Below are 22,177 nucleotides of genomic sequence, written 5' to 3'. Positions count from 1 at the left end.
CTTCAGCATGAAGTGTTGGTGGTGTTATAGTGGTGAAGAGAGCTGCCTACTAAGCACTAGACCTGGGTTCAATTCCTGGCCAAGGTATGTAAGCTGGCTTTTGAAATCCTACAATTCCCTGGAAGACAAGACCCTCCCCCTCCGGAGGAGGAGGGAGTGAGGGAGCTGTGGTGGGGTGCAATATAAGGAATAACAATCAGCCAGGAGCAAGCTAACAAGCCTACAAGAGCCTAACTAAGCTTTCCCTAGCAGTCTGTCAGCAGCTGTCCCTTAACTAATTACTGGAGGCAGACAAGTGAGTAAAACGGCAGGAGAACCTTGCCTTTTATAAGGGGGGGATGGGGCTCCAGGAGTGAGTGTAGTCTGATTGGCGACAATGTGCCTGCTGACTGTGATGTAGAGGGTCAAAGTTGTGCTTAATGGAGCATTATGGGGGCGAATCGAACTTCCGCAAAAGTTCGCCTTCGTCTGCGAACGCGAACCACCTAAAGTTCGCCTGGAACCGTTCGGGCCATCTCTACACAGAACCAGAATATTTACATATGGGGGGATTAACTCACCCTTGTTGCGGCCTCTGACTGCTGCCTTCCATGTTGCATTCCATCTCTCAGTTACTTCCTCCTTCTGGGGTTGAAAGAGGAAGTATCGAAGTGATGGAATGTGATTTGGAGTGCAGCGTCCAGAGGCATGAATATGGTTGAGTTTTGAGTTTTTCTCATTAGTTTATTGTCACCTTGGATGTCCTTTAAGATAACTGCTCATCTTCATTCAGACTCCAGCACTCTGTTCGGGTGGACAGGTTGCAGCCATTTCCCATGTTTATTAGATAACTGTTTTCAGTTCCATAATGAACTTTGTGTTGTGACGGGTTATCAATAGGGATGCTGTAAAGTTGGTAAAAAGATAGGGCTTTATCAGTTTACTGAACTACTGCTACTCTTTATAGCAGATTCCTTTTATATAGATTCACGGCAAGATTTTTTATTTTATTTTATTGCCTCTGGGCTCGTTGGATTTGATTTACAAAAATGGGAGGAGTGACTGCATTGCCTGGAGGAGCCAATCAGATCACAGCTCCATTTTGATCTTTGAAAGCACAAGACTAGCAAGACAAAAGAGTGTTAAAGTACACCTAAAGTGAGAGTGATATAGAGGCTGCCATATTTATTTCCTTTTAAACAATACCAGCTGCCTGGCTGTCCTGCTGACCTTGTATGCATCAGTAGTGTATGAATCACACACCTGAAACGAGCATGCAGCTAATCCAGTCAGACTTCAGTCAGAAACACCTGAGCGGCATGCTTGTTCAGGGTCTATGGCTAAAAGTATTGGAGGCAGTGGGTCAGCAGGACAGCCGGGCAACTGGTATTCTTAAAGGGAAATATAAATATGGCAGCCTCCATATCACTCTCCGTTCATGTGCCATTTAAATAAATATTTCTGTGAAGGATGTGATTTATGGAGGTTGCAGCTTATCCGAAAAAAAGAAGAAAAAAATAAAAACAAAAACAAGGTAGCCTCAATTAGGTACCTTATGTTATATAAGATTTTTCATATTACAGAACAACCTCATATGCTTATACTGTAAGTACAGGTCATTTTCTCACTCCAGCCAGCAGTCTAGCCAACTGAAACTCATTATATAGTTGTTAACTGTCCTGGTTGAAGGTATTTATTGTTTTAAATGTCTAGGTAAGAATAAACTGAGAGTGGGAGGAGATTGGGGACATTTAGCACCATTTCTCATCAACATACTATTTTATCATATTTACCTAAATACACACCTGTTAGCCAGGATCATAAAAAAGTTACAAATAGTTCAGAGTGACAATTTGCTAGACTGTTGAATTTAGGAAGTAGCTTGTTCTTAAAAGTGTCTGGGTATGGTAAATGTGAGGCTGAGCTGATGCAAAACTGATGCTAATTTTATGTAAATATATGTAGCCTTGAAATGCAGCTGCACATTTTGATTGGTCCTTTTTGAGCTGCATACATTTGTGTAAAATTAGAATCAACTTGGAATTATTAGCATCTCACTGTCCGAATAAATGTCTCAATGGGGGTACATGTTTCCATGACTGGAGGGTTTCACCCTCATAACTTCCTGTTGTGTCTTCTAAAAAGGAAATGAGAAGAAGTTCCACCCCTAAAACTCCTCCCTTCAGAAGAGCTTCCTTTGCTGTTAAAAATGGTAGCGTGTCCACCTTTTCAGCAGATAACTAGACCTCTTTTTCTAGCTGCACTGCATAGAACAATACTTTCTTGTCAGCAACTTACATTTCCATGAAGAGAAATACATTTTAAAATTTCTTAAATCTTTTTAAAAGAAGTCATATTGGCTCCAGTAGGTATGATAAACCTTCATTCTGAACTTAAGTCTCTGAGAGCAATACTTATTTTCACTCGATGGTCCTGGTAAATGTACCTTTTGATCAACTCTCTAGTGGCAAGAAAGGCATAAGAACGGAACCAACAAAACTCACAATTAAAACTTTTAGAAATAAAATGATTTGTGAAAAAATGTCTGATACATTCACGGGTTGTTCTCCTGGCCATGAAAGGTTCTCGTCCATGGAACCTGCACAGTACAAGATCCTGAGAAATGTTTAGCGCTTTATCCTGGCATTTTTTGAAGGAATGGTCCATCTTTGTCTTTCCAGAGTTTAAGCCATGGTGGATCTTTTCCTTTGATTGAAGTTTCTGGCTTTCCAGGTTTGTAAGCCCTCTAGATTTCTGAATTGCGTTTAGACTCCAATGTAACACAAGCACAGAAAGCAGATAGATGTCAATGGCAGTCTTCTGGAAAAAGAAAAAATATAGAATGGTCTTTTTTTTTCTTGTGCAAATGAACTTCACAGCTTGTGGAGTCTTCTTTGGTGACTCCATAGTTCATGACTGTCCACCTGTCCATTAGAAGAGACCATCAGACACTGCTGCCTACGGTGGCCCCGCTGCTCAAACTGTTGGCTGGGAATTTGATGGGTTTCATGTTGCTGTCTCTCTGGTTGTAGATATGCTCCAATCTCCATTGTTCCCATCGTCTCCGAAACTCCGTCTGCACCTGAAAACAAGATGAAAGTTCTGTGAGCGTTTGTAGTTGTCCATCAGTGGATGTGAAAGTTCGCAGCCGCAGGTATCTATCAGTGAGTGTGATCGTTTCTAAATATCCATCAGTGAATGTTTGTAGATGTCCAGCAGTGAATGAGAGCTAGGGATGAGCTCCGGATCAAATTCAGATGAAATCTGAATGAGTTTCATCCTCCTAATTAGTGCAGCTGAGCGAGTGTGTGAGGGGGGGGAGGGAGGGGGGGCGGGTCCAACTTACCCAGCAGCCTTCTTCTTACATCCGTCCCACGGCGCCTCCCACGCTGCGTTCCAAGCCATGGTCACATGACTACAAACACTTGTTTTTTGGGCTGAAGGAGGAAGCGTAGTAGTCACGTGAAGCGGCTTGGAATGCAGCGTGGAATGGGTTAAAGAAAAAGGCTGCTGGGTAAGTTTAACCCCCCCCCAAACACACCTGCTCGGCTGCACTAATTAGGAGGATGAAATCTGAATGAAACTCATTCGGATTTCATCCGAATTTGATCCGGAGCTCATCCCTAATGAGAACATATGCAGATATCCATCAGCAAATGTGAAAATTTGTAGATATATGTCAGTGAATGGAAACGTTTATTAGCAAAATTATTGGCAGCAGAGATGTAACTGGAGGAGTGGTGGCGGTGTGACTGGAGGAGTGGTGGCGCTGTGACTGGAGGAGTGGTGGCGGTGTGACTGGTGGAGTGGTGGGGGTGTGACAGGAGGTGTGGTGGGGGTGTGACAGGAGGTGTGGTGGGGGTGTGACAGGAGGTGTGGTGGGGGTGTGACAGGAGGAGTGGTGGGGGTGTGACAGGAGGTGTGGTGGGGGTGTGACAGGAAGTGTGGTGGGGGTGTGACAGGAGGTGTGGTGGGGGTGTGACTGGAGGAGTGGTGAGGGTGTGACAGGAGGTGTGGTGGAGGTGTGACTGGAGGAGTGGTGAGGGTGTGACTGGAGGAGTGGTGGCGATGTGACTGGAGGAGTGGTGGGGGTGTGACAGGAGGTGTGGTGGGGGTGTGACAGGAGGTGTGGTGGGGGTGTGACTGGAGGAGTGGTGAGGGTGTGACAGGAGGTGTGGTGGAGGTGTGACTGGAGGAGTGGTGAGGGTGTGACTGGAGGAGTGGTGGCGGTGTGACTGGAGGAGTGGTGGCGATGTGACAGGAGGTGTGGTGGGGGTGTGACTGGAGGAGTGGTGAGGGTGTGACAGGAGGTGTGGTGGAGGTGTGACTGGAGGAGTGGTGAGGGTGTGACTGGAGGAGTGGTGGCGATGTGACTGGAGGAGTGGTGGGGGTGTGACAGGAGGTGTGGTGGGGGTGTGACAGGAGGTGTGGTGGGGGTGTGACTGGAGGAGTGGTGAGGGTGTGACAGGAGGTGTGGTGGAGGTGTGACTGGAGGAGTGGTGGGGGTGTGACAGGAGGTGTGGTGGAGGTGTGACTGGAGGAGTGGTGAGGGTGTGACTGGAGGAGTGGTGGCGATGTGACTGGAGGAGTGGTGGGGGTGTGACAGGAGGTGTGGTGGGGGTGTGACAGGAGGTGTGGTGGGGGTGTGACTGGAGGAGTGGTGAGGGTGTGACAGGAGGTGTGGTGGGGTGTGACTGAAGGTGTGGTGGGGTGTGATTGGAGGTGTGGTGGGGGTTGTGTTTGTAACTATCGGGTAGGTGGATTGTCACACAACAAGCGTAGTGGATAGCACTCTCACCTTTTAGCACTATCAAGGCACTATCTACTTGGAGATTGTATGGTCTCCCTGTCTACATGGATTTCCTCCAGGTACTACAGTTTTTTCTCACATTCCAAAATCATACAGATTAGTTAACCTTCCTGGCGGTAAGCCCGAGCTGAGCTCGGGCTATGCCGTGCAGGAGGATTTCTCAGGCCCTGCTGGGCCGATTTGCTCACTTTTTTCTTTGCAACACACAGCTATCACTTTGCTAGCTGCGTGTGCATTCCGATCGCTCCCTTAGACGTCACGACGTCCATGGCGATGGGGGAAGCCTTTCAGGAAATCCCGTTCTTTGAACGGGTTTTCCTGATCACAAATCGCTGGAGGCGATCGAAGCGGGTGGGGGGTTGCCGCTGTACAGCGGCTATCATGTAGCGAGGATTAAAAAAATAAATAAATTTAAAAATAGTGCTGCGCTGCCCCCTGGCGGTTCCTAATAGACCGCCAGGAGGGTTAATTGGCTTCCCACTAAATTAGCCTTAGACTATTATAGACATATGACTGTGGTGGAAATTGATTGTGAGCCCCTTTGAAGACAGTTAGTGATATGACTATGCGCTCTGTAAAGTGCTGCAGAACATGTCAATGCTATATAAATACATAATAATTAATATGGTAAGACATTAGACTATGACTATGCTAGGATTAGAGTGTGAGCTCCTCTAAGAGACAGTCAGTGACATGACTATGTACTCTATAAAATGCTGCAGAAGATCATGATGTTAGTGCTATATAAATACATAATAATAAGAAGAAGAAGAATACTATGAAAGGACATTAGACTATGACTTTGGTAGGATAATATTGTGAGCATCTTTGAGGGGCAGTTATCAACAGGACTATGTACTCTGTAAAGTGCTCCAGAAGAAGTCAGTGCTATATGAATACATAATAATAACATGGTAACGCTTTAGACTATGGTTATGGTAGGATTAAATTATGATTAAATTATGATTAAATTATGAACCCCTCTGAGGACAGTCAGTGACATGACTATGCCCTCTCTAAAGTGCTGCAGAAGATGCCAGTGCTATACAGATACCGTATTTCCCCCGAAAGATGCTAATGAGCAGGTGAACATTATCCCAACTTTCGTCGGCAGACCGACCCTTGCTCTTTGCTGTTTGCAGCTAGGTCTTATTTTCGGAAGCAGGAAATTTGGGCACATGAGGCAAGTGGACATAAAGGGTGCCGCCATTCACTCCCATAATGAATATTTGATGAGCACCGAACAGGAAAAAAGGGCGCCAGAGATTATTAACATTTTCAAATGGCGCCCAGAGATTTTTAATGTTTTCTAATGGCGCATGTGATGATTTAAGTTTACAAAATGCTCCCGTGACGAATAACGTTTACAAAAATACTAAACATATTTATCGTATTTAACTAAAAATTATTTAAAATGTTATCCCTTACTGTTTTTAAAACATTATTATTCACAAAATAAAGCAATCAGTACGTAACGTAAACTGTAATATAATTTTTACAGTCACTATTTGTAAAACATTATTCTCCACACAATAATGCGATCGCTAAGGGGGGTTTTAGGGTGAGGCACCACCAGGGGAGATTTAGGGTTAGGCACCACCTACGGGGTCTTAGGGTAAGGCACCACCGGGGGAAATTTAGGGTTAGCATTCACCAGGGAGGTCTTAGAGTTAGGCACCGCCAGGGAGTCTTAGGGTTAGGCACCACCAGAGGGATCTTAGGGCTAGGCACCACCTGGGGAGATTTAGGGATAGGCACCACCAGGGGGGTCTTAGGGTTAGGCACCACCAGGGAGTTCTTAGGTTTAGGCACCACCAGGGGTGTCTTAGGGTTAGGCACCACCAGGGGAGATTTAGGGTAAGGCACCACCAGGGGTGTCAAAGGGTTAGGCACCACCAGGGGAGATTTAGGGTAAGGTACCACCAGGGGTGTCTTAGGGTTAGGCATCACCAGGGGAGATTTTGGGTTAGGCACCACCAGGGGGGGGGGGTCTTAGGGTTAGGCACCACCAGGGGTTTAGTTGTAGTAAAATGTTAGTAATATTTACTAATGTTTTACAACAGTTATTACGAACACACTTATATTTTTTTTTCATCATTATAAACAATATTTTCAGATTTTATTATATAAAGAAACGATAAATTAAGGTTATTCACAATAATATAAAATTATAGCGATTAAACATATATTATCGTTTTTTTAACAAACGCAATTATACGTTTTACTTTTAAAACAGGGAAGATTATTGTTTTCACAATTTGCCATTTCATACACATTATTAAATGTTTTTTAATTTGTAAAACATTATTTGTAGACGAAATACAACACAATATTTTTATAAACGCTAGTACCGCTTATTGTTTACACCCCACGCCATTTTTTCCCGACGCCCTTTTTGCATGTACGCCTTATTTTCGGGGGAAGGCTTATATTTCAAGCATCTTTTGGAGGGACCGTCCCTTTTTGGTAACCCAGTCACTCTGTCCCTCTTTCACCCGCATCTGTCCCTCTTTCAGGACTCATGCACAGATCTATGTAAATATATATATTTTTCTACAGAAAGTTTAATAGTCTCTAAACTTTATTCCCATCTTGAACATTCGAAAATAATATATTGTTTTAAATATGAAGGAAAATTAACCAGGATAGAAAGGACCAGTGTGGTTCGAATTATAAAACAACATATTTTTCTTATGAAATTTTTATAGTATGCATGACTACGGGTGTGGTGGGGGCGTGATCAGGGATGCGGCAGGGGTGTGGCTTAAGTGTCCCTCTATCTGATCTCAAAAAGTTGGGAGGTATGTGGTAGGACATCAAACTATGACTATGGCAGGATTAGATTGTGAGCTCCTCTGAGGACAGTCAGCGACATGATTATGCACTCCATAAAAGCAGTGTGGAAGATTTCAGCACTATGTAAATCAAAATAATAATGATATCAATCGGTCATAAATTATAACTACATTATTGTTTAGAGACCAATATGAGGTTTATTTTGATTCTGATTTACTTTAATGTCTGAAAAATAACTTCTGTCGTATTATAATATTTGTAGTGAGTAATGAGGTCACGAGGTGGCTGCCACTGCTACCGCTCTGCCTGTTGGGGCATTTGCAGGACTCTGCCTGTTGGGGCATTTGCAGGACTCTGCCTGTTGGGTACATCTGATTGCGGCTGACTCTGATCGCGGCTCCTCAGCTTGTGTTGTGTATTCCGGTGCAGCTCATGTCTCTGGCTGATGGACGACGCGCCCAACGGCGGCTGCTGCGGCTAAATGTGTCTGCGGAGCGTGATTTATTCTCGCTTACCTCATTGTTGATAAAACAGTACAAAACGGCTACCATCAATCCCTGCAAGAGAAGAGATAGATTACAGCAGAGGATTCCTCGCCACAGATCTCCCGTATAAAACATCTTACATATGCGTCAGGGTTGCCAACCGTCCGTCTTTAGACGGGCAGTCCGTCCAAATCACCTCAAATTAACCCTGTCCGTATTGCCCGTATTTTTAAACATGCTGTCCGTCCAAAATAAGTACATTAGTGTTGTCCGGATCATGAACGATTCGGATCTTTGATCCGAATCTATTTTATGAGTCGATCATCCGAATCATCAAAATGAACGATTCGGATCGCAAAAGGGGCGGGGCCAGGAGCGACACGCCCCCTCTCAGCGGGCAGCGGGGTCCTGGAAGCAGGGATCGCTCTGTTGGATGGGAGCCAGCCTTGCAGGGAGACAGGTAGATAAGAGAGAGGGGACATGGGTGCCACTGCCAGATATGCGTAGAGCACACATACTGGCTGCAATGTGCTGCTCATTATAGGCTGTCTGTTCCGTAGTTGTGCACAGTGAGCACATTGGAAGCTTTTGGATCAGCACAGCTCAGTAACTTTGCAGACAGTGTGATTGAAAGGCAATATAATCCTCCTGCACTCGGCACTAAACAGCTGCACTTATCTTCTGGGAATGCTTTATTTCACTGTGCGACCTTTTCTTTCAAAGTGTACAGATGAACATATAGGTGAAATATATGTAAAGCATATGACTTCAGCATGTGGGTATTACGTGCAAACATTTCTGCTCTCTGCTCGTCCCTCCTCCCTTCTCTGTCCACTCCCTGCCCTCTGTCCATCTTCTCCCCTTCTCTGTGTGTCCACCCCCCCCCCTCCCCTTCTCCTGTCCACAGACCTGTCCTGCTGTTCATTTCACCCCCGAATGCTTCCGGTAGTAAAATGATCCGAGATTCGGATCAAAGATCCGGATCTCTTCAATGATCCGATTCGAATCATCCGGATCATTGAAAAGATCCGAACTTCCCATCTCTAAAGTACATTTCTTCATCTGCGGCACATTGTTTTGTGCGCATGCTCAGGTCTCACTGTGACCGCTGTGTAGGAAGCCGGGAACAGCAGAGAATCAGGCTGCACCTCCTCCTCATCCCTCCCTCCAATCAGAAGCTGCCTTTTCTGTCTGTCAGCTCCTCCAGCCAATAGAAGCAAGAGGTAGCAGAAGGTTTCCCTCCCCCACAACACGGAGTCCTGGTCCCGGCCAGTACGGAGAGGAGGTAGCTAAATCTGTTCAGCCATGTGCTGCTTCTAGCCCCACCGAACATGCGCTTCATTACCTCTGCTGCTCACAGCCTGAGTGTCAGCATAACTCTTCCGAATCCAGCCTCTGCCATGACCCTGATCAGCACTTCTGCCAGCCAGGACTCGGGAGCTGATAAGTGTGACATGTAGCAGCACTTCAGCTGTATAAATCCTCCATGTGCTGCGATGTAATTAGCTGGGCAGCATTCCTGGGGAACTTGAATGGGGTCACAGGAGGGATGGGATCAGGGATGCCTTTCTCCATGCAGGGCATGGGGGTTATTTACATTGACAAGACTCCTGGTGATCAAACAGCTGAAACCTGAGCTTTGTAAAGATAAAAATCACTGTCCCATAGAATTCTGCTCTGAAAGGGGAAGTGCATTGCTTCACTTTTACAATAGGTTGTGAGCTGCTCTGATCAGGCAGGCAGCTCAGTTTCTCCCTTTTATTTGCATAGAAGCTGGGGTCGGTGTGGCTAAGCTGCCTGCAACCTATCTTCCAGTTTAGGGCTGGTTCACACTGGCCAATGTTGCAGCACTCTGCTGATTGCCAGTGATCAGCAAAGCGCTGCTGCTAATGTAACTCTATGTAAACATTCACACAGCAGCGATTGCGATCATTCGCAAACACCCTGCATGCAGTGCTTAGAGAACAATTGCGCTGTGATTCTCGTTCTATTGAACGGGAATCACAGATGCAAATATCGGTAAAATGCAAGAGTTTGCCTGCTGAATCGCAAACACAATCTGGATTTAGGCGCCAGTGTGAACTAGCCCTTACAGTGTAATTACCCCTTCTGCAAACATAGGCATACTACTGGAAGTGACCTGAGCACCATCGTTCGAAACAAACATCTCCCTAAGGGAGGTTAGTATACTGTGTGTATTTTTGGGGACAGCTGTGACTTTTACTAATGTACAGGGGATGATCTCTAGCTTCCCATCCCTCTAGTTTCCACAGGTGCCTCTATCTTACTTTTATGTGTACCACAGAACCGCACTAAGTAAGCAGCTGTGGTGATATTATGCACCCCTGATCACCCCATCATTTGAAACAAACATCTCCCTAACGGAGGTTAGTATACTGTGTGTGTTTTTGGGGACAGTTTTTGAGGTGCATAATAATATTATGCACCCCTGATCAGCTGCCACAATAATGCATGCTGGGAGATGTAGTCCATAAATGTGAGATGGAATCACATTTATAGATTACATCTCAAATGAATTGCGGAGGCCGATCAGGGGTGCATAATATCATCACAGCTGCTCTGAACGGCATTTCTGTGGCACATGAAGAAGCAGGTCTATAGATTGTGAGCTAGTGTGAGAACAGTAAAGTGCTGCAGAAGATGTCAGTGCTATATAAGTACATAATAATAATATGGTAGGACATTACTCTATGACTATGGTAGGATTAGAGTGTGAGCTCCTCTGAGGACAGTTAGTGACATGACTATGTACTCTGTAATGTGCTGCAGAAGATGTCAGTGCTATATAAATACATAATAATAATATGGTAGGACATTACACTATGACTATGGTAGGATTAGAGTGTGAGCTCCTCTGAGGACAGTTAGTGACATGACTATGTACTCTGTAAAGTGCTGCAGAAGATGTCAGTGCTATATAAGTACATAATAATAATATGGTAGGACATTACACTATGACTATGGTAGGATTAGAGTGTGAGCTCCTCTGAGGACAGTTAGTGACATGACTATGTACTCTGTAATGTGCTGCAGAAGATGTCAGTGCTATATAAGTACATAATAATAATATGGTAGGACATTACACTATGACTATGGTAGGATTAGAGTGTGAGCTCCTCTGAGGACAGTTAGTGACATGACTATGTACTCTGTAATGTGCTGCAGAAGATGTCAGTGCTATATAAATACATAGTAATAATATGGTAGGACATTACACTATGACTATGGTAGGATTAGAGTGTGAGCTCCTCTGAGGACAGTCAGTGACATGACTATGTACTCTGTAATGTGCTGCAGGAGATCTCAGTGCTATACAAATACATAATAATATGGGAGGACATTACACTATGACTATGGTAGGATTAGAGTGTGAGCTCCTCTGAGGCCAGTCAGTGTATGACTACGTGCTCTGTAATGTGCTGCAGGAGATGTCAGTGCTATACAAATACATAACAATATGGGAGGACATTAGACTATGACAGGATTCGAGTGTGAGCTCCTCTGGGGACAGTCAGTGACATGACTATGTACTCTGTAATGTGCTGCAGGAGATGTCAGTGCTATACAAATACATAATAATATGGGAGGACATTAGACTATGACTATGGTAGGATTAGAGTGTGAGCTCCTCTGAGGACAGTCAGGGACATGACTATGTACTCTGTAATGTGCTGCAGAAGATGTCAGTGCTATATAAACACATAATAATAATATGGTAGGACATTACACTATGACTATGGTAGGATTAGATTGTGAGCACCTCTGGGGACAGTCAGTGGCATGACTATGTACTCTGTAATGTGCTGCAGAGGGTGACAGTGCTACATAAAAACATAATAATAATACGGGAGGACATTAGACTATGACTATGGTAGGATTAGAGTGTGAGCTCCTCTGAGGACAGTCAGTGACATGACTATTTACTCTGTAAAGTGCTGCGGAAGATGTCAGTGCATTATAAATACTGAAAAAATAATAATGCCTGGAACTTAGTGCCGCCCACAACTCTACTTAAAAGTGCGCTTCTGACTCCGCCCCCTGTCCGTCCAAAATTTTGTGTGTCCTGCTTTTTTGGGCCTTTTGTCCGTCAAAAATTAGAAATGAGGTTGGCAACCCTGATATGCGTCACCTTCACATTCCAAGCAGGATTAGTAATAAATAGATGAGCCACCATACCTTCTTAAAAACGCACCTTTATTTCCAGCTGTGCAAAGGATACAGTGGTTAGCAGTAGGAGTGTAGCAAAATGGCCTGACCGCTGTTTTGTAGGGTTACAGCTTCGTCAGACTCTGACGAAGCGGTAATTAGTTGTGAGCGAAAATGCCAATATTGTTTTCACATTAATTTTCGCCAAAATAGTGTTAAAGGGAAGGTTCAGGGAGGGAGGTAAAAAAATAAAAATCAATATCCACTTACCTGGGGCTTCCTCCAGCCCGTGGCAGGCAGGAGGTGCCCTCGCCACCGCTCCGCAGGCTCCCGGTGGTCTCCGGTGGCCGACCCGACCTGGCCAGGCCGGCTGCCAGGTCGGGCTCTGCTGCGCTCCATGGCCTGGCACTTCTGCGTCCCATGCGGGCGCGCTGACGTCATCGGACGTCCGCCGGGCTGTACTGCGCAAGCGCAGAACTACGGTAAGTGGATATTATTTTTTATTTTTTTACCTCCCTCCCTGAACCTTCCCTTTAAGGCTCCCTGCACACTGCAAATCCGTTTTGCGTTTTTCGATTCCGATTTTCAAATCCGATTTTCCCTGAATACATTCAACAGAAAAACGGATCAAAAAATGCAGCATGCAGTAAATATTAAAAATCGGAAACGGATGTAAAAACCGATTAAAAAGCGGAATCGGAATTGCATGCAGTGTGCAGGGAGCCTAAATTTGATTTTCAAGCAAAAATGCCATCAGAAATAAGCTTTGTTATGTTTTGCATATTATCGCCCTTATGACGAATTTTTGCAGTAAAAATATAGAATTTTTGCGGTACAAATGTTCACAGTAAAAATACCGGGATTCCACCTTTTTTGCAATGTATTGCAGTAAAATATTGATTTTTTGCAAAAAAAAAAAAGGATATGCAAATTTTCTTGAAATCGAAAATTGTTTTTTCGTTGTGAAAATGACGTTGGTGTGAATTCACAAGCAACACTGGTGGTAACGTACAAAACAGCGCCCCCCCCCCCCCCCCATAAAGATGCTGCAGCATCGGCCATGTTCTCAGTCTTCTGATCTTGCTATAGAGAGAGGAAGGAAGAGACATTTGGAGCTAGGGAAAGCGTTACTTAGGTTGTTGTTAGCTTGCTCCCCGCTCAATCTTGTTGCTGAAAGAACCCCACAAAAAGCTCTTTTGAGAGCTAATATCCTTCTGATCTTTTTTTTGTGTGCGTGTGTGACCACAGACATACATACACCCCTGTCACAGCTGGGTCTAGTTGCTGTAGTGTTCCAGGCCCACACTCTGTATTACCATTGCATATCTTTTCACTGCATTTGTGATTTAACTTACTAAAGCATAGCTGTCTTTGTGGGTGACACTGCATATACATAGAGCCCACAGACAGTTGCCAGCCAGGCCCGCTGGGATTTGCAGTCCCACACTGTATTACCATTGCATATCCTTTCACTGAATTTGTGATTTAACTTACTAAAGCATATCTGTACTTGTGGATGACACTGCATATACATATGGGTTGGAAAACCGCCATCGCCTGCACTCTCGCCATCGTGCGCACCAGCATGGCCATCACTACACAAACAGCTGTTTGCAGTGCGTTACACAGTGAGTTTGGTCTGTTAGTGTGAAGCAGTACACTAATTACACTACCTGATCCATGTCTACACACGCAAGATGTTTTCAAGCACTTTATGCCTCCAATTTAGGAATGCAATGTAATTTCTGCCCTTATAAGCCTACTCTGCATCAAATCTGTAATTTGCCCAGGGATTTTTGGTGTGTATCCCACTCCGCCAGGTGTTAGACCCCTTGAAACATATTTTCCATCACTTTTGTGGCCAGAAACAGTCTTTGTAGTTTTTAAAGTACGCCTGCCCATTGAAGTCTATTGCGGTTTGCTGAGTTCACTGGTCCGTGGACTTTTGCAGACGTTTGTTTGAGCCATCTCTAAATGTAATGAGGGGCCACAATCTCCTCTTCCTTCATGAACAGCTGGGCCTAATATAACAGGGATCTCCCCAGGTGCTGAACATTGAGGAACATCAGGGATTCTAAACACTCAGTCCTGAAGATAGTAAAAATAGAAGCAGGAAAAACGGGCGATGGCAGCTAGTGGACGAAAAGGGCGCCGCCATAGACTCTAATGCATTTATCGTTAACACGGCACCCAAAGCAGAAAAAATGGCGCCTGATAAATATCGTTAACAACATTAGTCAACAAGAGGGGATGCCTGGCTGCACTCTCCTTCCCACAGTTGAGGTGCAATAACGATCAGACACACGTAAAGTCTCTGTATTCCAAAAGGATCAGCACAAAGACTATATTGCAAACTTTATAGCTCTTTTTTAATGAAAAACAATATTCATACAAAAATTGCGCGTGAGACAAGGGCCAGCAAACTGCAGTAGATAGGCGTCACAGACACCCACAGTCCATCAAATGCCAGCTGGCAACCTTGAATAAAAACTTAATGAGGAAATAGAGTCCAAAGTCCATGATTCCGACAAACATTGTGTCTCAGATAGTGGCGACACATGTCGGCTTGAAGATGGGCTTACGTCCAACACAGCTCTAGGCCGGTGTCCACCATCGCTATCTGAGACACACTATTTCCTCAGGAACTTTTAGTGCCTGTGACGCCTATCTACTGCAGTTTGCTGGCCCTTGTCTGACACGTAAGTTGTGTATGGATATCGTTTCCCGTTAACAACATTAGAACATTAAAGTTTTTGAAATATGTTAGCTTTTTAGAAGCTTGCAACATTATAGTTTTTTTCATATTATTTTGTTTGTATGTACAGATTTTATGTTATCAAATATATTATTTATCAATTCTATGTTTGCGCAGGGGGAGTGGTTAAAGTTAGGCACTACCAGGGGCGGTGTTTAGGCACCACTCGGGGGAGGTTAGGGTTAGGCAACACCAGAGGGGGGGGTTAGGGTTAGGCACCACCAGGGGGGGTTAGGGTTAGGTAGGCACAACTGTGGGTGTTAGGCACCACTGGGAGGGTGGTTAGGGTTAGGCACCACGAGGGGGGGTTAGGGTTAGGCACCACCTGGTGAGTGGTTAGATTTAGGCAACACCAGGCGAGGGTTCTGTGTGAGAGCAGGGTTGGGTTAAGCTGCATTGTTGAATTATGTAATGATTTTTAACGTTAATATATTTTCATTTTCATCTCTCGTCTGTTTTAAACGGTATTTATCGTTAACCAATATTGTTAACAATGTTATCATTATTGAGATTTCTTTATCCACCAGCGCTAATTTATTATCCAACCAGGCCCTTTTTTTCCTGGTGCACTTTTTTTCATGCACCCATAAAAATTGTCTGTTTTTAGGTGGGTCATATCAAGCATTGGCAAACACCTGCTGAAAAGTCAGGAAATCGAGGTCTGCACTGCCAGAAAAAAAATGAAAAAGCCTCAAAAACAGAATGAAAGAACCCTAGGAGGAGTCTGCTCTCTTCCGCTTTGGAAACACTCGCTCTGAAGGACGGGCTGCTCCGTACTGCGCGCAAGCGCCCTCTCTGGTGCACTCACACATGTGCAGTACAGAGCCGTCTGTCTTCGGGAGCCCGAGTGCTTCCAAAGACTTCTGAAGTCTCTTGCAGCAGGAGATTTATTTAGAGAAGACTGCGGGAAAACAAGGAGACCAGAAGGGCTCTATGAGACCCAGAGCCTTCCCTCTCCTAAGGTAAGTATCTGTTTTTATTACCTTATATACTTGCGTATAAGCCTAATTTTTCAGCACAAAAAGTGCTGAAAAGTTACTCCCCTCGGGTTATATGTGAGTCAGTGGAGCAGAACAGATGGTGGAGCAGGTTTTATTGCTGGCAGAGGTGTGTAAGGATCATGCACTAGTGATCCTGCTCTTGCCAGCTGCCTCCCTGCTGTGTCCGTGTCCCTCATCTCCTGCCACATGGTGTACAGAGTGCGCTGCTCATGACTACCTCTGTCCTCTGGCTTGTGGAGCGGAGCATGCAAGCAACGTGTCAGCGGTGCAATGATCGGGATTCTTCCTGTGTGGCAATCAATGTGTCTCATATCTATGACTGCTGCATCTTGAGACACAGCTGTATCATCCTTGGGGCACATCTGGCTATGGGGAGGAGGGCTGACTTGTACTGGGGGCACATCTAGCTACATTGGAGGGGACTATACTGAGGAGGGGGCTTATACATTAGTCAATCACTTTTTCCTGGTTTCTGAGCAAAAAGTGGGTACCTCGGCTTATATACAGGTCGGCTTATATGGAGTATATATGGTATTTTTACTACAGATTCACTTTAAGGTCAAATAATGTTCTGCTGAATGCATACAAAACCTTTATCATTCCCCCACCCATTGCGCAGCAGGTGTTACACGTTTACTTTGTTGGGTAAGTGAGACAAGATGGCTCTCTATCCCAAGATTTAATTTGTGGATTGGACAGGCTCCTATTTCATACAGAAGCACCTCTCGTATTTCACTTGTGTCACTTCAGTGATGGATGGCCAGTTCTCGCCTCTGTCTGCACCTGAATTATGGCCGACACACCTGTATGCATTCAGCACCATCTAAACCCCATTTCACATTACTGAACTCACACAAATCTGTATCTGACATTTATACCCACAGTGCCTGGCACGGCAGAACCAGGCAGCCTGGGGGTCACCAGCAACTTCCAACCCAGGGAGTTATACTCACAGCCCCCCCATGGAAGTGGAAGAAAGCTTGCAGAGCATTTACAGAATAATGGTAATCAATTCGACGATACAGTCTTCTTCAGCCAGTCGCGGGCAGACTGTGCAAGAGAAGTGTGCCCTCTACATATCTCTCCGGCAGCCGGTACCATCGATGCAATGACTGAGGATGGCAGCGTGGGAGCGATCCATGCGGACGGGGCTGGAGGAAGCACCAGGCATGTATAAAATTTTTAGTTTAAATCGTCTCTGTTTTCCTTTAAAGAGAATCTGTGCTGCCTGATTTGTACAATAAAAAAACATACCAATCGAGTCACTGTGATCTCCTGGATCCCTCTTTGATGTTTCCGCCGCTCCCCGCCGTGATCCAGGCTTTTAATCACCAGTTTTAGAAAGTGTTTCCAAACAACAAAAAACATGGCCGCTAACCACGATGTATGTGTATATATATACATATATACACATATATATATGTATATATATATGTATATATATATCTATATCTATATATATCTATATATATCTATATATATATATATATATATATATATATATATATATATATATATATATATACACATACACACACACACCCTAATATGGGTGTATGTATATGTGTGTGTGTGTGTATATATATATATATATATATATATATATATATATATATATATATATATATATATCATGTTACAATATACTACAAGTTTATATTACATAGTGACTTATCTGCACTCCAGTCTTCTGGGATTCTCACAGTTTCTCAGCATGTAACAGGCAGCTCCCTCCCCTCTCAGCCCCACAAACTGCATCAGTCTTGTATGAAACTGAGTGCAGAGAGTGAGGAGTAAACAAAGAACACAGGAGTCTAGAGGGGGTGTGCATAACTGGTATTCATTACAACAGAGGCAGCCCATTCCTCCCTGGGTCGACAAAGCTTGACAAAGAAAATATTAGATATATTACAGATACAGTGCAACTAGAAAAGGCTGCAGTAATCCAGACCACATTAGAACAGGTATAGGAACTTATAGGATTGAAGAAATAAGGCTGAAAATGTTGTTACAGAGTCTCTTTAAGGATTGAGGCTTAGAGTGACTGAGCTTATGTGCCTATAGGCACCTGAGCTGTAAATCCGGCCCTGACTGTATAACATGGTGCTTTATCTACAAATAAATAATAACAATATTCAGGAAATCATCATACCTGGAAGGAGCTGAAGGACAGTTCGAAGAACAGTTTGATGTAGCGCAGAGACCCTTTGGCGTGTTCATCCGTGATAAAGGCGAAGATAATCTCATGGGTTCCCAGCAGGGGGATCAGCGTCAAGGTGGACTTTGCAAGTCTGTGGATGACAGTGAAAGGGGACAAGTCCTCACTGAGTGCTGCCTGCCTATTACACACTGCAGCAAATAAAACAAAACTACAACAAACTTTCTTTTCACTTTTATGGACAGTATAAAACCAGTCCCTAAACTCCCTACAGGACATCCATAAGTATTGGAGAAATTCCGTCAGAATCTCTACCATACTGCATGGGGATACCTTACTTTGCTTTGTGTAACTTGCCTAAGTTACAGGTGTCTTGCAGCGGGAAGGGGGGGGGGGGGGGGGTGAGTCATGCACATGAGCTGTGAACAGACTTTTGGGATGGTGCATATGTGAACAGTCCATCATTCATGAATGATACACTCACTGCAGAAGGAGCGCATTAGAATTTGGAGCTGTTCCATTTACCATGTGACCTGATTGGTCGAACCCAGGCATGGGCAAACTCGGCCCTCCAGCTGTTACGGAACTACAAGTCCCACAATGCATTGCAGGAGTCTGACAGCCACAGGCATGACTAATAAAGGCCAATGCATTGTGGGACTTGTAGTTCTGTAACAGCTGGAGGGCCGAGTTTGCCCATGCCTGGTCAAACCTCACTGAAGCCAGCAACCACCCAGCTGCAGCAGACAGAGCGGAGCCAGGGATTGCACACCACCGCTGCACAGTGACAGGTATGTCAATCTCTATGACTGGTCATTCAACCAATACTTTTAAAGGGTCACCAGCAACATTGTTTTTTATTACCCCGCACACCCCGCTCGGTAGTATATTTTGTCTGTCTATGCCTGTCTATACGGTCAGATATTGTGACATGTGTGTGTTGGAGCAATAAAGGAGTATATTGTTCCTGAATAAGACTGTGTGCGGACTCTTCTTTTGATTGTATGGATCCATGTGCCCTTGGGATCCTGCACCAGCAACCACTGCAAAGAGGTGTGCAATTCTTGTGATTGGACCATCTACCAAACAGTGAACTTTTGCCATTGCAGCATGGACTGTACATAACTCAGGAGCACTAATTTTAATCATTTATAAAGCAGTAACACAGAGGCGCCAAGTAGAGTAAAATCGATTACAAACTGTTTAAAAGGGGGAAGTTGGTGGACTCCTCCCCCTACAGAGGTGCTCAGCCAGGCCATTGACCCGATTTTGTACCCTCCAAAAATGTTTGTCTGATGAAGCGGGGTTGTGACCCGTGAAACGCGTTGCAACTTTGGAGCTTTTAATAAAAAGTTACTTTATACTGTGAATAACGTTCCACTGTCCGGTCTTTCTTTCTACGAGGGAGGTGAGTCCACCAACTTCCCCCTTTTAAACAGTTTTTAGTCGATTTTACTCTACTTGGCGACCTCTGTGTTACTGCTTTACAAATTGTCTAGTCCACCCCTGGTGGAGGGGTGTATCCTCATTCCTTCCTGTCTACAGAGAGCGTACTATACTATATTGGGCTCTCAGTTTCTTTTTGTCTCCTTCAAACTAACACAGGTTTGTGTACCACCAGTGACATATTCAGTATTTGTAAATGTAAACTGGTGTTGCACAAGTCTCTTACATTAAAAAAAGTGTCACTGTCTGCTTAGCATACAGCTGCTAAACAAAAAAAAAGTGTGCCAGAATGTAAATTAGCAAAAGAAACACTTTTCCATAATCCCTGTTAATGAACAGTAGAGCGCTTCAAATAAAGGGCAGTATGTGTAGAACGTTTATGAAAGGATACCTGTAGCCACATAAAAAAAAAAAAAGTTACATGTTCATCTAAGAAGAGGTAATGCTTTGGAACAGGGGTGTCAAACTCAGAACACAACATGGGATGAAATCGCACACTTGGACCAAGTTGTGGGCCAACCTCTATGTATAGTGGCCTCCTCCTTCCCCTATACATTTCCTTGGTGTCTAATCATCCCCCTGCCTTCCCTGTACAGTCACCTGGTGTCTAGTGGCATTCAAGTAGACACCAAAAATTGTTGGTTCAAAATAAACAACAATTTATTCACAGTACAGTACTCCAAAAATCTGAGGGTCTTGGCTCATCTACCGACCCCTTATGCTACTGCTCTGTTTCATTGCATAATGAAGCAAGTTCAAACCCGCGAAACACACTGCATTTTTAGAGTACTGTGAATAAATAGTTAATTATCTTGAACCAACAATTTTTGGTGTCTACTTGGAGGATGTAAGTCCACCACTACCTCCTCTATTCAAATAGTTTTTAATTGTTTTTTCTACTGCATTGGTGCCTCTGTTATACATCTCAGTTGATTGCAGAGTCCACCCTTGGTGGAGGGGGGGTTACGCAATCTTTCCAATCTACAGAGAGCAACTTCTTAAACCTGAGTGAGGACAAGTCTACTCCCCGCCTGCCATTACAGTGGTTGCCTTTGTGTTAATGCTGGTTTGTGAGTATACTTATATTGATATTACCCTTACCCAGGTATCACAACTTATTACACTACATTGGGCTTTGCTGAAGGAAAATGCACAGACTCCGGCAGTCTAGCAGAATCTTCTCTTTATTCAAGCCACATAGCACAGGTACAGTACATAAGAAAGCCCCTCTGTCTACAGCTGTTTCATGTGAATGTCACGCCTCTTCAGGACACGTGGGGCCTGACACCCTTTCTTCCTACCCCACCTATATACAGGTAACTCCTCCCCACCTTCTCTCTCACAAGAGGACAGGGAGTATACCGGCAAGGTAAGGTGTATGGGTGACAGTGTACAGTGTAGTCTATTCTAAAACTCCTTCCTAGAACCTTATTTTAAAGAGAATCTGTACTCTAAAATTCTTACAATAAAAAGCATACCATTCTATTCCTTATTTTCTCCTGTGCCCCTCTGTGCTGTTTCTGCCACTCTCTGCTGCAATCCTGGCTTGTAATTAACAGTTTTAGGCAGTGTTTACAAACAAACTAACCAGCTTGTGATAAGCTCACATAAACAGAGTGTGTGAGTCATACAGAGTGTGCAGGGGGCCTGCAGAGGGTGTGTATTGCTTCTATCCAATCACAAGCAGCCCTGCACATTCCACATATTCAAGCCTTAGCCCGACAGACACGACAGAGGAAAGGAGATAAGATTTATTACAGAGACAGTGAAATTAGGAAAGGCTGCAGTAAGCCAGAGCACATTAGAACAGGCATAGGAACTTATAGGATAGAAGAACTAAGGCTGAAAAATTTGTTACAGAGTCTCTTTAAAAAGGCATTAACCTCATCCCTCTCATTAAAACCCAGATTCCCCAGTACGTGATATCATCCATGCTTACCTTTTAGAGAGCTTGTCATCCCTCCAACCACCCCTGTTTTCACCTTGTACAACCTCCAAGCCAGCAAAGGAGAGGCACTCCGCATTACCAGAATGAACCTCATTCACATGCTCTATCAGCCGGGTAGCGCCTACATCATTCCTGATACCTCTCTTATGTTGGAGGAAACGCTGCCAATATAATAGCGACCGCACGGGCACCACACACAGTAAACAACGTATTTAGTGCGACAGTTAATGATTCTCTGATTCTCCAAGTAATTGGACCAATCTGAACCACTTTCTCTTTTTTCATGGAATGGCAAGCACTACAATGCCCACACCCATAATTTCCTTCCCATTTATGTTTAGATAGCCAGTTCACCTGGCCTTCCTCTTTAATCCTGACGTCACTATTTACCAGCACTTTCCTGATGGTCTTACCCCTCCTAAACCTAACCCTTGGTGGTGCTGTGGTTATATCAGAGTCCTATCCAATTTAAGAATCCACCACTGGTTCCGGATAGCCTGTCCAATTTTATGGGAGAGGGGCGAGTAGTCAAACACGAAGTTGCACCGATCCACACTGGAGGGTTTTTTCTAATGAGTAACTGTTCCCTGGGGACCTCCCGGGCTCTATCTAGGGCCTTACGTACAGATTGA

At 44.3% G+C, this 22,177-nt stretch overlaps 1 protein-coding gene across 1 annotated transcript in view; it reads right to left on the bottom strand.

Annotated features, from left to right (window-relative positions):
• Nucleotides 1-1,484: 1,484 nt before the first annotated feature.
• The window catches only part of GLP1R (glucagon like peptide 1 receptor), a 293,472-nt gene continuing 272,779 nt past the window's right edge, over nt 1,485-22,177 (bottom strand). The window contains exons 12-14 of the mRNA XM_068233438.1: nt 18,146-18,284; nt 8,101-8,142; nt 1,485-3,061 (exon numbers count right to left, since the gene is read on the bottom strand). Of these exons, the coding sequence (XP_068089539.1) occupies nt 2,924-3,061; nt 8,101-8,142; nt 18,146-18,284 (319 nt within the window). The 3' untranslated portion in view covers nt 1,485-2,923. The remainder of the gene's footprint in view (nt 3,062-8,100; nt 8,143-18,145; nt 18,285-22,177) is intronic.

This window comes from Hyperolius riggenbachi, chromosome 4, assembly GCF_040937935.1.
Source record: "Hyperolius riggenbachi isolate aHypRig1 chromosome 4, aHypRig1.pri, whole genome shotgun sequence".
NCBI lineage: Eukaryota > Metazoa > Chordata > Amphibia > Anura > Hyperoliidae > Hyperolius > Hyperolius riggenbachi.
The sequence above is the reverse complement of the archived record's forward strand: the minus strand, read 5'-3'. Positions and strand labels throughout refer to the sequence as shown.